General features: G+C 44.9%; 1 protein-coding gene across 3 annotated transcripts in view; it reads left to right on the top strand.

Moving 5' to 3' along the window:
* The window catches only part of Ubr2 (ubiquitin protein ligase E3 component n-recognin 2), an 83,107-nt gene that overhangs the window by 22,112 nt on the left and 46,906 nt on the right, over positions 1–14,089 (top strand). For 2 of the 3 annotated variants that reach the window (XM_021185716.2, XM_029471655.1), the window contains exons 6-13: positions 2,044–2,182; positions 2,793–2,855; positions 5,744–5,864; positions 6,731–6,838; positions 7,660–7,748; positions 8,715–8,813; positions 13,015–13,178; positions 13,266–13,365. In XM_021185716.2, coding sequence (XP_021041375.1) covers positions 2,044–2,182; positions 2,793–2,855; positions 5,744–5,864; positions 6,731–6,838; positions 7,660–7,748; positions 8,715–8,813; positions 13,015–13,178; positions 13,266–13,365 — 883 coding nt within the window. Of the gene's footprint in view, positions 1–2,043; positions 2,183–2,792; positions 2,856–5,743; positions 5,865–6,730; positions 6,839–7,659; positions 7,749–8,545; positions 8,645–8,714; positions 8,814–13,014; positions 13,179–13,265; positions 13,366–14,089 lie in introns of all 3 variants that reach the window. The other variant, XM_021185715.2, reaches the window with a different exon arrangement.

Here is a 14,089-nt window from a genome sequence, read left to right as displayed (position 1 = left end):
TGGAACTCACTTTGTAGACCAGGCTGGCCTTGAACTCAGAAATCCGCCTGCCTCTGCCTCCCGAGTGCTGGGATTAAAGGCATGCACCACCACGCCCGGCTTATTACATTTTTTTCATTCATTTATTTGCATATGGGAAGGAGGGAGAATTGACACTGGCATATGAATGGAGGTCAGAGGGAAGCCTACAGGAGGCAGTTCTAGCTACAAGTAGGTCCTGGGGATCGAACTTGGGTTGTCAGACGATGGCAACTGTGCTTCCCTCCTTACTGTCCTAGGACTTTAAAAAAAAATTGGTTAGATTTTTAGCAGAATCTTAAGTTTGGTATTAGAGTTTTGCAGTTTGTATGATTAATTGATGAAGGTTTTCCTAAGTTGATTGGTTTGTAACAGTGTTAAACTATGTAGGACTAGCAAGATGGCTCAGCAGGTAAAGTCCTTGCCAGCAAACCTGACAGCTTGAATTTGGTCCCTAGGAAGAATTCACATGCACCCTCACCTCTCCATCCTTTGTAACCAGGCTGGCTCAGACTGGAGAGATGTGCTTTCCTCCACCTCCCAAGTGCTGGGGTTAAAGGCGCTCCACCGTGCCCACTAATAAAACTGGAAAGGGGTTAGGGCATGAGCTCTTCTATATGTAAGTGAATTTAGGGGGGTTATGAAAGGCTTAAATGCAACTTTAGACATTTTGCTTCTAATTTTAAATTTTATTCAACACTGTGCTATTTTCCTGTACATCCGCCATTTTTATTTAGACGATTGAGGTCATAATCTTGTGATCAGACAGTTGAATTCAGCCACAGCTGTGTTAAAGGACTGGCTGCTTGCCCTGGCTACATGCTCGCCTCACACAGCCTTTTCTTTTCTGAAAAGTCACCCCCTGCTTGTTGGACCTCAGTTCATAGCTGAGGGTGATTGTGGCCTGGAGAGGATGGAGATTGGACACTAGGAGGTCACTAGATTAATTAGACGTCAGTCACCAGAGGTTGACTGCTCTGTTTTTTCAGTGTGTTCTAGATAATTGGGATTGTGGGTAAAGTGTTGAATAGCTTTTTTTTTCTTTCTTTTTTGTTGTTTGTTTTTGTAACAGACTTTCTCTGTGTAAGCCTGACTATCCTAGAACTCACGCTATAGACCAGCCTAGCCCACCTGCCTCTGCCTCTGCATCTACCTCTGCCTCTGCCTCCTGAATCCTGGGATCTGAGGCGCGTGCTACCACCACCACCCAGCAGGGTAAAGTGGTTTTTTTTTGTTTGTTTGTTTTTGTTTTTTTTTAAAGATTTATTTATTTATTATATGTATGTACACTGTAGCTGTCCTCAGACACTCGAGGAGAGGGAGTCAGATTTTGTTAAGGATGGTTGTGAGCCACCATGTGGTTGCTGGGATTTGAACTCCTGACCTTCAGAAGAGCAGTCGGGTGCTCTTATCCACTGAGCCATCTCACCAGCCCAGGGTAAAGTGTTTTTAATAGGACAAGTTGTTGTGCACTATTTTGGAAGTGTTGACAATTACTGTATTCATGAAATTGAGTCTGTCCGTTCAGCTCAGAGATCCCAGTTGAACGCCTGAGAAACAGATGGCTTTCTCCCTTTTGTCCCTCCCTCCCTCCCTCCCTCCCTCTTTCCCTTCATCCCTCCATCTCTCCCTCCCTTTCCTGTGTGTGTGTGGTTGGGCGGGGAGGGGCTCTCTTTGTAGCCCTAGCTGTCCCAGAACTCCCTCTATAGTCCATACTAGCCTTGAACTCACAGATCTGCCTGTCTCTGCTTCCTAAGTGCTGGGATTAAAGGCATGTGCCATCACGGCCCGGCGTCTGGTTTGGTTTGGTTTGACTTTATTTTCATTTAATTGCCCAGGGCTACCAATACAGAGCACTCTGATGGACTTCTTTGGTAATGTTTGCCGCCCGTTACTGTCTGGCTAGCAGCCTGCATCAGCCGAGCCCTCTGGCCTGCACTTAAGCTGGTCTCCTTCCCTCCAGCTCCTCCAGATGACACGCCCACTCTTTCCACTGCATTGATGGCATTGATGTTTTCTCCCCAGAGAGAAGAGTGATACCTACTACTGCATGCTGTTTAATGATGAGGTTCACACCTATGAGCAAGTCATTTATACGCTCCAGAAAGCTGTGAACTGTACACAGAAGGAAGCCATTGGCTTTGCAACTACAGTTGATCGAGATGTAAGTCATATGTCGTAAGAAATACAACATTTTTTGATATGGGGGTCTCTCTGCATAATCCGGGCTGGTCAGAACTTGCTGTGCTGACCATACTGGCCTCGAACTTACAGAGATTTGCATGTTTCTACCTCCCAATGGCTGGGATTGAAGAAATTGAACTTTGTACAGATAAGCTGGCCTAGAAAAAGTAGTTAAAAGTATATATTTCTAGGCTAATTTTTTTTATTTCATTTGAATATTGGCCCAAATATATATTGCTAGAACTAAGAAGTTACCAGGCAGAACATTAAAAAGAATATGCAATTGCCCTAATTCTGTTCAGTGATTAAAAATGCTGGGCTGTGAGAATGGTCATTACAGAAATCGAGAATAACTGACCTGTCGTCAGAGTAAAACACACACACACACACACACACACACACACTGGTAGTTTAAGCATTAAAGAGAGCATTAAAAAACAATTTTAGTTTTTCATTAATGACTAGGATGGATGTTAAAATATTAAGGACTAACTGACTCAGTCTGTTCTGTGCTCAAGCATGTTTCCTGGTCTGCAAGCCAGTCACACTAAGTACAATGCTTTTACAGTTAGTTTTAAATGTCTTTCCAGGGGCGTAGGTCTGTCCGATATGGAGATTTCCAGTACTGTGATCAAGCAAAGACAGTCATTGTGGTAAGTGATTTAGAAACATGTCAGTTGTTTTTTATTACCTTAAGACTTACTCTATGTTCAGCATTTATTAAGACATTTGCCTTCATACATCCAGTATCACGTGAGCTGTATTTCCTGCTCATGTTTCTTGACATCAGTTACTCTAGTTCTTTCAAAGCTCTGTAAGATTGCTAATGGGACAGTGGATACTTAGCAAAGACGTATGTCTCTGTCTTCCCATCTCCTCAGAGAAATCTTACAAGACTCTTTGCACTTGACCCCCAAGCTACCTCCATGGTCCTGACTTTTTGCTTTGTTGTTAATTATTTTTAGGTTTAGTGTGTGTGTGTGTGTGTGTGTGTGTGTGTGTGTTGCCTCCATGTTTGTATCTGTGTCACACGCTGGTACCTGAGGAGATCAGAAGACGACAGTAGATGCTCTGGAGCTGGAATCCTGGGCTACTGTGAACTGTCACATAGGTGCTTGGCACCAAGCTTGGGCCTCTGCAAGAGCAGCAAGTGCTCTCAACTGCGGATTGCTTTTAGTTCTAAGGGCTCTACACGGACTTTTAGGAACTAATCTTGCCTTTATGAACAATATTGAAATCCAAGAAAAACACTTTTGCCATACTATGACAAGGTATATTCAGTATCTAGTAGCATTTAGTATTTTGTTTTTTAAAAGAAAAATCTTCCCCACATTTAGGTTTACTATGTATTTGGCTGTGGGGGGGTCAAGACAGGGTCCCTCTGTGTAGCCCTAGCTGTCCTGGAACTCACTCAGTAGAACAGGTTGGCCTTGAAGTCAGAGGTCCACCTGCCTCTTCCAAGTGCTGAGGTTAGCTTAGGTTTATTATAATTTATTTCATGTAACTGCATTTATGCAACTGTTCTTTTCTAAAAAGAGTTTTATGTGTTGTCCCATGTCTTCAGTATGTAGTAAGAAGTAAGGTGGTGAGCACCTATGGAGAGAGACTTCTGTCTTACTCTCTTCCGCTTGCTTTAGGATTTCTGGTTTTGTTTGTTTTCTTGAGATCGTATTCTCTGGTAGCAGGCAGTGCTTCTTGCATGTAGAGCAGTGCAGAGCAGATTAGCGCAGCCAATGCAGATTCATGAAGTTCCCATATTTCAAACAAAAACTCTAGAGATGTTGCTATGTCCTTGATTTTTGACCTGTATGTAAATGCATGCTAACAGTTGCTCCTCATTTCTCCTTGCATGCCTGCAGATCCTTGGCATTAGTGTTTGTGATCTCTGGTGGTGTTTGCATAAGAGTGGCCAGGTATATTGGTTGATACAGAAGAGTCCAAATATACTTAGTCTTGTGAAAAATTCAGGTGACTCCAGGACAGACATATCTTTGCTAAGACTAGACCTCCAGGAGTCAGAAAAAAAAGGAAATACATTTTTAGCAACATCACATTTCTACCTAACAAAATATTCATACCTAAAGGCAAAAGACAGATGGCAGATTTGGAAAATCCATTTCTAACACAGATGTATGTGATGTGTGCATACACAGAAAGCCATACATGTTAAAAGTAGGTTATGGGGATGGGGTAAAGAGAGAACCCAGACAAGGCATAAAAGGAAGGGAAGTTGTATGTTCACGAAGTGCTGCTGGGCCCAGTAGACATTTCTCTAACAGAGAGACATAGCCAATAAGAGCGTGGAGACACGGAACACACGCTAACTGAGGAGATCAGCTGCCTCACTTTCTGGAATAACTTCTATCCAGAAAAATAGAGTCAACAGGGGGTAGGGAAATTGAAACCCTTTTGGGTGCTGATGGGCACATATAGGGACAGGAGCCACTGCAGAAAGCTATGTGACAATTTCTCTAGAAATTAAAAATAGAATTACCATATGAGCCAGTAGTTTTGCTTCTAGGTATTCAGGTAAAAGAGAAATTTACAGAACCCAGTGCCTGTTGACAGGTGAACAGACAAAATGTAGCACACTTTACAATGGGCTGTGACTCTACATTTAAAGGTGAAGGCCATTGTGCGATGCTACCCTGTGCACAGTGGAATGAGCAAGCCGTGGGTGAATACTTGAATGAGGGACAGAGGAGTAGAGTGATGGTGGCTAGGGGAGTGGGAGGGGCAAGCCCATCATCAGTGGTCATAAGGTCTTAGCTTTCAAAATGAAGCATTCTTGGAGCTAAATCTACGGTAAGATGGCTCAGGGCTTAAGAACACTGGCTGTTCTTGTAGAAGATCCAGATGCAAATCCCAGGACTCACAGGACAGCTAACAACCGTCTGTAACACCAGTCAGCCCAGGGCCTCTGATGCTCTCTTCTGGCCTCCACGGGCCCTGGGTACATGCGGTATGCAGACACCCATACACATGAATTACAAAGTAAAACCTTAAAAGACCAAATTCTCTAGCTGAGTACAGTGGCGCCCACCTTCAATCCCAGCAAGAGGCAGAAGTGGGAGGAGCTCTGAGTTCAGGGGGAGGGTGCATCCTGAAATATGGCTTGTACAGCTGGGTGACCGTGTTCTTAGGAATAGTTGAGATGATGGTAAGTTTTATGTTGTATGGTTATATGTATGTTAGCATGGTTTTTAAAGTTGACACACATCTGGGCAGCGATCTGGACTTTGTAAGTAAATAATGTAAGTCTTTTAAGAAATCTAAGGCAGAAAGCAAGGTTACTTGAGCATTTAAGCTTTTTATGAGTGTCACTCTGGGTTTTCAAATGCATGGCCAGAGGCTATGGTGACTCACAAGGTGGGCTCTCTCACTGTTGTCTCTGAATCTTTAGATTTGTCTAGATCGTAACCTGAATCAGTAAATTAAAAAAAAAAAAAGTGCTTTGTGGTTGTACAAAGAATACTGACGTCTTTCTGCCTCTTAAACAGCTGTTTTAAGTCAGTCTCCTCTCCCCCCTGTTGCCTTTAAGAGGAACACCAGCAGACAGACCAAGCCGCTCAAAGTTCAGGTTATGCACTCCTCCGTGGCTGCTCATCAGAATTTTGGTTTGAAAGCTCTGTCGTGGCTGGGAAGTGTTATTGGATACTCAGGTAGGTTTAATATGTTGAGGCCATATCTAAATACCTTGACAAAAAGAACTATTCTCAGTGACACATCCTGTCGAGCATTTCCTAAGCCAAGCTGCAAAATGCTGCCATAATTAGAGCCCAGTGGTAATGCAATTTAAATAAAATTCATTTAAATAATTTCAATGTTTGGCCTCCTACAGCTTTTGTACAAAACTAATACTTTTGCATCTCTGAAAATGTGTACTTGGAACATACAGTTTGTGTTGGCTTGGGTTTAGATTTATCTTTTCTCGATTGACAAAGAGACAGTTGTAATATACTACAATTATGAACCTCATACCCAAAGTCAAAAAATGCAAGTTGGGTGAATTAGGGCTAGGTAGGCAAGACATTATAATGTTACTATAATGTAGTGGCTTTCAGTTTGATGGGAAATACTTTACGTAGTACTACTAACCCCCATTGATGCACATTATAGCACAGGGGCCATGGGTTCCTCGGTAGCGGTGTTGTGTCATGGCTTCCTTAAACAGGATGGTGTTCGTGGCTAATTTGACTACAGCTGCTTCTGTCAGCAATGCCTAGAGAACAGCGTTCTCTCGGCATTGGGGATTCTTTTTCTTTAACTAAGCTCATTAAAACAGAAGAGACCATTGCCATTCTGACAGACATGAACTCTGACCTCCTAAAACAAGAGATGTTTGTAATTTGAGATTTCTAATTTTTTTCTCCATTTTTATAAAAATAAAATAGCTAGTGTGCTCCTTTCTCATTTTCACCACTACGATATCATGTGGAGCTCCAACAGGAGCCCCTTAAAGTCATCTGCCATTAGCATTTGAATCTTTTGGTTTCTGTTTCATGACTGTTCTTCCTTCTGTTCAAAGATGGCCTTCGCAGGATTTTGTGTCAGGTTGGATTACAAGAAGGTCCAGGTGGCGAAAACTCTTCTCTGGTCGACAGACTGATGCTTAATGATTCCAAATTATGGAAAGGTAACTTGTTTATTGCTTCTAAGGGCTGAGGGATCAATGTTTCTTTTAACTTGAAAATATTGTTAATAAATATGTTTATGCTTTTCAAAATTACAATTGCAAAGCTAGATTCAGTCATAGCAAATACACTCAGCCTTTAGCAAACACACACAGACATTAGCACTCTAACCCTACTTTTGGGAAAACATTTGTAGGGAGGGTGTACCACCTAGAGTAAACAACCTTTACATACAGCCTAGAGATGTACGACCTAGAGCGAGCAGCTTTTACAGGCCGAGAGCCTAGCTGCTGTAGAACTCTCAGTCCTCCCCCTGCCTTCATCTCTGAGTGCTGGGAATACAGGCACGTGCAGCCTTCCCTAACTCTAAATATGATTTTGTGATAAAGCATAAAGGTTATTTACTCTAGATCATAGACCTCCCCTACAGAATTTTCTCCTTCAGAACAAAGGGGAGGAGAATTAACTCTGCATGCATTTTATTTGTAAAAAATGTTGCAGGGTGGGAGAGATGGCTCTGAGGTTGAGAGCACACGGCTCTAGCAGAGGACCCAAGTTCTGTTCCCAACATACACATCAGGTGGCTCACACTGCCTGCCGAGGCCAGTTTCATGATCTCCATCATCTCCTGGACACACCTGCATACATAGACAGACGTAGATAATTAAAGGCAAATCTTTTTTTTTTTTTTTTAGAGGGGGATGAATTACAAACGTTATGTTGTGGACAAAGTGGAGAGAGTTTGCTCTGAGGTCTGAGACACACAATGCTATGACGCTGGGCCCGTGGCCTGTCTCACACGCTGTGCTGTTCTTCCCCGCAGGGGCTAGGAGTGTGTATCACCAGTTGTTCATGAGCAGCCTGCTCATGGACCTCAAGTACAAGAAGCTGTTTGCGCTTCGTTTTGCTAAAGTAAGTAGGGCTTTCCCTCAGTCTTGATGATAAACAAACTGGTTACATAGGGAGTGACTCTAGTATATGAACTCCAAAAATATTAGTGTTCAACATTGAGTTGTCACGCTATCCAGCTGGAATTCTAAGAAACTTCACAGTCTTTTTACCCTTTATTAATAAAGGTGTAGACTCCCTTCCCCATCCACCAAAAAATAAAAATGCGGTGACTGGGACTTGAGGTGACGGAGACACAGCTCCGTGCCATGACGTGCCAGTCTCATCCTACTGTTAGAGTTCTCAGAGGCCGGGTACCTCTGTGGGTCCGGATGGGGATGGTGCATCCTGACGGTTGACAGAGTGGACTCACGGTTGGCCCACAGCTGCTAAGCACTTACTTTATGTAGGTCCCCTAGTAGAAGCTCTTAGCCAAGGAAGCAGGTGATTGTCATGTGGAGAGCTCTTCCTATCAGAACATCTGTGCTTGTGTTCCATTTCCAAATCTATTGATGATGACCTTGATGGGGTCACATGTTTATATGTGTTCCAAGGCAGCGCAAGCCTAGTTTGAGAACAGACAGCATGATGTTGCTGTGTCCCTGTCCCACCGCAGTGTACACTGGCCTCAAGGTGTTAGGAGTTCTGACTCCCTGTTTGGGCTCCAGAAGAGCCTATTGACGCAGCTCTCCGTGGCGAGATCCTCGCGTGTCCATTGTTCTTCAGTGCCCTCCGTTCCGTCTCCAGCACTGACTTTTCAGTACCCTCCCTAACCGTGTGGTCGCTGTGGATTAGAGGTGAATCTCCCCCTTGTTGTTTAGAATTACCGGCAGTTGCAGAGGGATTTTATGGAGGATGATCACGAGCGAGCAGTGTCGGTGACTGCTCTGTCTGTCCAGTTCTTCACCGCACCGACGCTGGTGAGTAGTGTTCGCCTCTCCTCTGTAACTCATAGCCGGCACTCCTTGCCTCTTTTTGCCTTCTTACTAGAACTATGAGCGTTTGCAGAGAGATTATGTGACAGATGACCACGACAGAGAGTTTTCAGTCGCAGACCTCTCGGTTCAGATATTCACAGTTCCTTCACTTGTAAGTACTGAAAGACTAGAGAACACTCTTGGTTTCAGAATGAGAGAGGTAAGACCGGTGTGTGTGTCCCTGGATAGGGGACACTTGTTTTAGGAGGCAGTCAGATGTCAGACAGGGCCAACTTACAAACCTACCTTTGAATGTCAAGGTAATCATGGAGGATGGTCCATTTGAAATCAGTGCTCACTTTCCCATAGGGTTCCCTGGTGGTTTGGGCTGATAACATTCAGCTGGTTGGTTTATCAAATATATTCTTGGCATTCAAACCGGATAATGTGCCAAATGCCACGGTAGATCTTGAAGAATCTTCTCCTCAGCCCTCCCCACCATAAGGAAAGAGCAGCTACAGAAAGCAGCTGAGTCACTGCTTGGTCTGTCTTGTTGCTCAGGCCAACCCTGGCCTGCTCAGGGTGACTGCTGGGCTGAAATGCCATGACTAAAAGCAATATGGGGGTGGGGGTGGGGGAGTTCACACTGTATTCTGTCAGTGAAGGAAGTCAGGACGGGAACTCACACAGGGCAGCAACCTGGAGGCAGGAGCTGATGCAGAGGCCATGCAGGGTGCTGTTACTGCCTTGCTCAGCCTGCTTTCTTATAGAGCCCAGTACCACCAGCCCAGGGTGACACTACCCACACTGGGCTGGGCCCTCCCCCATCAATCACAAATTAAGAAAATGCTTTACAGGCCTGCTGACAGCGCTGTCTAATGGAGGCGTTTTCTCAATTGAGGCTCCCTCCTCTCAGATGACTGTAGCTCGTGTTAAGCTGACATAAACCAGCCACCACACTCCTGAAGCTTCCAAATCAAGGTTTTCACGTGTGGGAACTAAAAATCAGACTTTGTTGAACAAAGTTCTTAGCATTTAGTAGGCATGGTCTCTTAATGTGAAATGGCAAGCAGAACAGAAGTGACCCAGACAAGTAATTGATCCTCCCAGACAGAGGACCTGGATTCAGCTCCCAGTACCACATGGCAGCTGAAACGGCCCTCTGATGTTGCCCCCTGACCTCCACAGGTACTGCATTTGAATGTAGTACAACACCCATGCAGGCTAACACCAGTATACATTAAATTTGGTTTCTTAGAGAGAGGATAAGGGCGATCTAGCCTTTCCCAGAGTTTGGAAGCCTCTCTTAGGAAGATGCCTCATGTGGTGACTGAAGGAAGGCAGATGTGTGCAGAGTCTGCAGTGGGAGGGGCCCTGTGGGGAGCGTGGAGCGCTCGGGGCACCCGGAGAGCTGGAGCACAGAGCAAAGTCTCGAGCTTTGAGAACGGTTTGTATGCACTAGTTTCCTGACAAGTGCATGCGCTACTTAAAAGAAGGAAGAGACAGGTTTTTCATTTGTTTTTGTTAAGGGCTGTTCTACTAATGAGTATCTTTCAGTAATTGCTCATTAATGAATGTTGTTAGAGGCTAAATCAAAGAATTGTGTGTTTATCTTAAGACCATGAGCGGGCACTTGAATCACCGTATTTTGATTTATTGTGTATGTGTGCATGTGTGTGCATGTGTGTGCATGTGTTTCTGCAATACCAGGATCTAACTCAGGACCTCATGCATGCTAAGAAAGCTCATTCCACCATTGGGCTGTAGCTCCAGCCCTGCATTTGTAGAATGATTTTAAAAGAATTAGGCTCTTTATAAGTTAGGGAGTAAATTGGAGAGAAACAAGAACGTGGATCTGGGAACTTAATTAGAAGTGAATGCTGCAAGGCTGGGTGAGCTAGCAAAGGCACTTACTGCTGAGCCTCACCCCAAGCGCGTTGCTGAGACCCACAGAGAGGAAGGAGAAGGAAGGCCTCCTTCCTACAGGATGTCCTCTCACCTTGTCCACACACCGTGCACACACAGAAATTAGTTAATTAACTGATTGATTGAGGAGCAGTCATAGAAGACTAGACACACAGCCCCGGTGTTCACGGGGATGCAGGGAGTTTGTGGGATGCTTCAGTCAGGTTTACGGAGCTGCCTGAGGGACTTGAAGGACGAGAGCTCCTGTGACGGCTGAGACTTGGGATTGAGGGGTGCTTAAGATGGTTCTGAGGTTTCTGACCTGCAAATGACTGAATGTCTGAACAAGTCTTTGATGGAGGTATTTGTTTCCGGTATCTCCCTGTCCTGGCAGACATGTCTAGACCTGGGGTTGTCATGATCCAGGTGCTCAAGTTTAGAATCCTGGTGCTTAAAGAAAATGCCTTAAGAGAGTTGGCCTGGCAAGTGCAGTGTTTCCCCCACACACACCCCTGCCAACCCCAGAGTAGCACTGAGGATGCGGGTGCTTACTGTGCAGCAATGACAACTTGATGGGGCTGGAGCAGAGGAAGGTGGATGAAAATCAGTGAGAGACCAGTCTCAAAAGAATGAGGTGGGGAACAATAGGACAGCTGGCCTCCACATACCAGGACAGACACACACACACACACACACACACACACACACCAGAAAGATGGGAGGTCAAAAGAAGGAAGAAAGGAAACGTGCAGTCAGGGCTCAGCTTTTCAAGACAGGGTTTCTCTGTGTAGCCCTGGCTGTCCTGTAACTCACTTTGTAGACCAGGCTGACCACCTGCCTCTACCTCCTGAATGCTGGGATTAAAGCCCACCTTGGACCCCTGTCTCTCTTTTTTTTTTTTTTAAGATTTATTTATTTTATATATGTGAGTACACTATAACTGTCTTCAGACACACCAGAAGAGGGCATCAGATCTCATTACAGATGGTTGTGAGTCACTATGTGGTTGCTGAGATTTGAACTCAGGACCTTTAGAAAAGCAGTCAGTGGTGCTCTTAACCGCTGAGCCATCTCACCAGCCCCCGATCCCCTGCCTCTTAACTGTACCGCTACACAGACAGAATTTAGCTCTTTGGCCTGTCAGGACAGTGAGCCCAGGAAAGGCAGTTGCAGCATTGCTGGCTTCACTGTGCAGCTTCTATCTGTGTGGTTCTGTCTCTGGGAGCCCTTGTCCTTGCCCAGCAGCCCATGAGTGATTTCAGACGTGACTGTGAGCAAAAGAATACTGACTAGGTTTTGTGAGAAGCCTTGTTAGTGACTCTTAACACATCCTGGACTAACAATGATGAGCACTAGATATTAGCAAAAGTACAAATGTTGTGCATCGGTTGGACCTTTGTCACCTCACCTTCATTTCAGAGCAGTCTAACCAAGACCAGCAACTTAGAGAGCTAGGGACGTGGCTCAGCTGATAAAGTGGTTGATTTGGAAGCATGGGGCCCTAAGTTTGATTCCCAGCACCCACATGACAGAGCCTGCAGCCTGGCCTCTGACACAGGAAGCTGTCCTCTGACCCGCTCATGAATATTCATATACGCTTGGTGATGTTATGAAAACTTTGACTGCCCCCTGCTCCGTGGCTCCACTTGCAGGAAGTTATTCTAAGTATTTTCTGCCACTTTATGTAGTGGATATTTGTGACATCTATTACAGACCCAAAAACAATGCAAATGACAGCAGTGCAAACCTGGTAAATATGATAGGAAAGTAAGCCGGGAGACCAAGAGTGAGCCAGATGGCATGCACTGCTCCGTGTGTGCAAAGGGCAATCCCTAAGTTAGTGTTCATATCAGGTCCAAGCCGAACGGCAGTGATAACGGTGTATTCTCGGTGGGGAAGAGGTAGATGTGGGTACATACGGCCAGACTTAGTATTCACTGCATCCTGAGTCTTGTTACGGACACGCACTGTAGGCAGGGAGGACTAAGCACCAGCTGTGGAACAGTGCAAAAGCCACTCAGCAGTTTGTGCTGCCATGGCAGACCTCGGGCGCGAGAGCACCTTTCATTTCCTAGAGTTCTGTGCACATAGACAGCAAAGCAGACATGTCAAGTGGTGAAATAAATAGAGGAAATGCAGTTTCCTGTGAATTTAGAAAGTCTGACAAACCTGTGCCCCCTGCAGCAAGCACCCATACTTACTGGATAAAGGTGTACACATGCCTCTGTTAAGGAGACGTTACATCATCAGGCCTCCTGCTGGCCTTAGTGGACACTACATACCCAGGCTGCACATACACGCATGTAGGCAAATGCCCATCTACATAAAACATAGATCAGTCTTTAGACGTCTGGTAGTGCACTAATTATCTGAGATGTTCGTGTTGAAAGTCTGAAGTCTGGGTGCTAACTAGTGGTGCCGGCTCTGGGAGGCGATGACCAGACTCTTTCTGATAAACCCTGTTGTAGGCTCGAATGCTCATCACAGAAGAGAACCTGATGACTGTTATCATTAAGGCCTTCATGGACCATTTGAAACACAGAGATGCCCAGGGCAGATTCCAATTTGAACGCTACACTGCCCTCCAAGCCTTCAAGTTCAGGAGAGTCCAGAGCCTGATCTTAGATCTCAAGTGAGTATTCCTTCATTTCCAAACCAATTACAGCTTGTAAACTGCCAGTGCTTTCATGTTCACAGCCACTGCTGTCTGTCTGTGTAGGTATGTATTGATTAGCAAACCAACAGAGTGGTCAGATGAGCTGAGGCAGAAGTTCTTACAAGGCTTCGATGCCTTCTTGGAATTACTGAAGTGCATGCAGGTATGTAGAAGCTAAATGTGTTTCTGTTTGCCTCCTCACACCCCATTTTGTGCACATTTTCAAAAGATCAGTTGGGTGAAGACATTCCTCTGTAGTTGAGGCTTCCAGCAAAAGATGTTTCAGTGGAAGAGTGAGGTGCCTCTGTACAAGTCAGATGGCCTGAGTTCTGACCTCAGTTGTCCTTGCACAAAACACAACAATAGTAAATACATTTTTTTTAAAAGATGTTTTGGTTGGGACTGGAGAGATGGCTCAATAGTTAAAAGCACTGGCCACTACAGAGGACCCAGGTTAGGTTCCTACCATCCATCCACTTGACAGCTCTGAACCATCTGTAACTCCAGTTGCAGGGATTCAGTGCCCTCTTCTGGTCACTTTGGGCACTGCGTGAATGTGGTGCAAGCAGAATACATGAAGGAAAAAGACTTTTAATGCAAATGTAAAAAAATACATTTGGGTTCTCATAAGTGCTGCTGAGAGGTTGCAGGTCCTTTGTGTGGCTGTTTGTTAATGTACATACATGGAAATATACTAATGCTCATTATTTGAGAAACTGTAGTTGTTTTTCTATCATATAGGACCCTGTGCACAGAGAGGAGACAGCGTTCTGCTGCTAAGCTTTGCTCCTGCCAGACTCACACAGCCTCTTGGGTTTTTGTGTTGTAAAGAGGTGTGTGTGTGTGTGTGTGTGTGTGTGTTTGTCTACGTGTGCATTGGTGAATAT

This window comes from Mus caroli, chromosome 17, assembly GCF_900094665.2.
Source record: "Mus caroli chromosome 17, CAROLI_EIJ_v1.1, whole genome shotgun sequence".
In the NCBI taxonomy this organism is placed as follows: domain Eukaryota; kingdom Metazoa; phylum Chordata; class Mammalia; order Rodentia; family Muridae; genus Mus; species Mus caroli.
The sequence above is the reverse complement of the archived record's forward strand: the minus strand, read 5'-3'. Positions and strand labels throughout refer to the sequence as shown.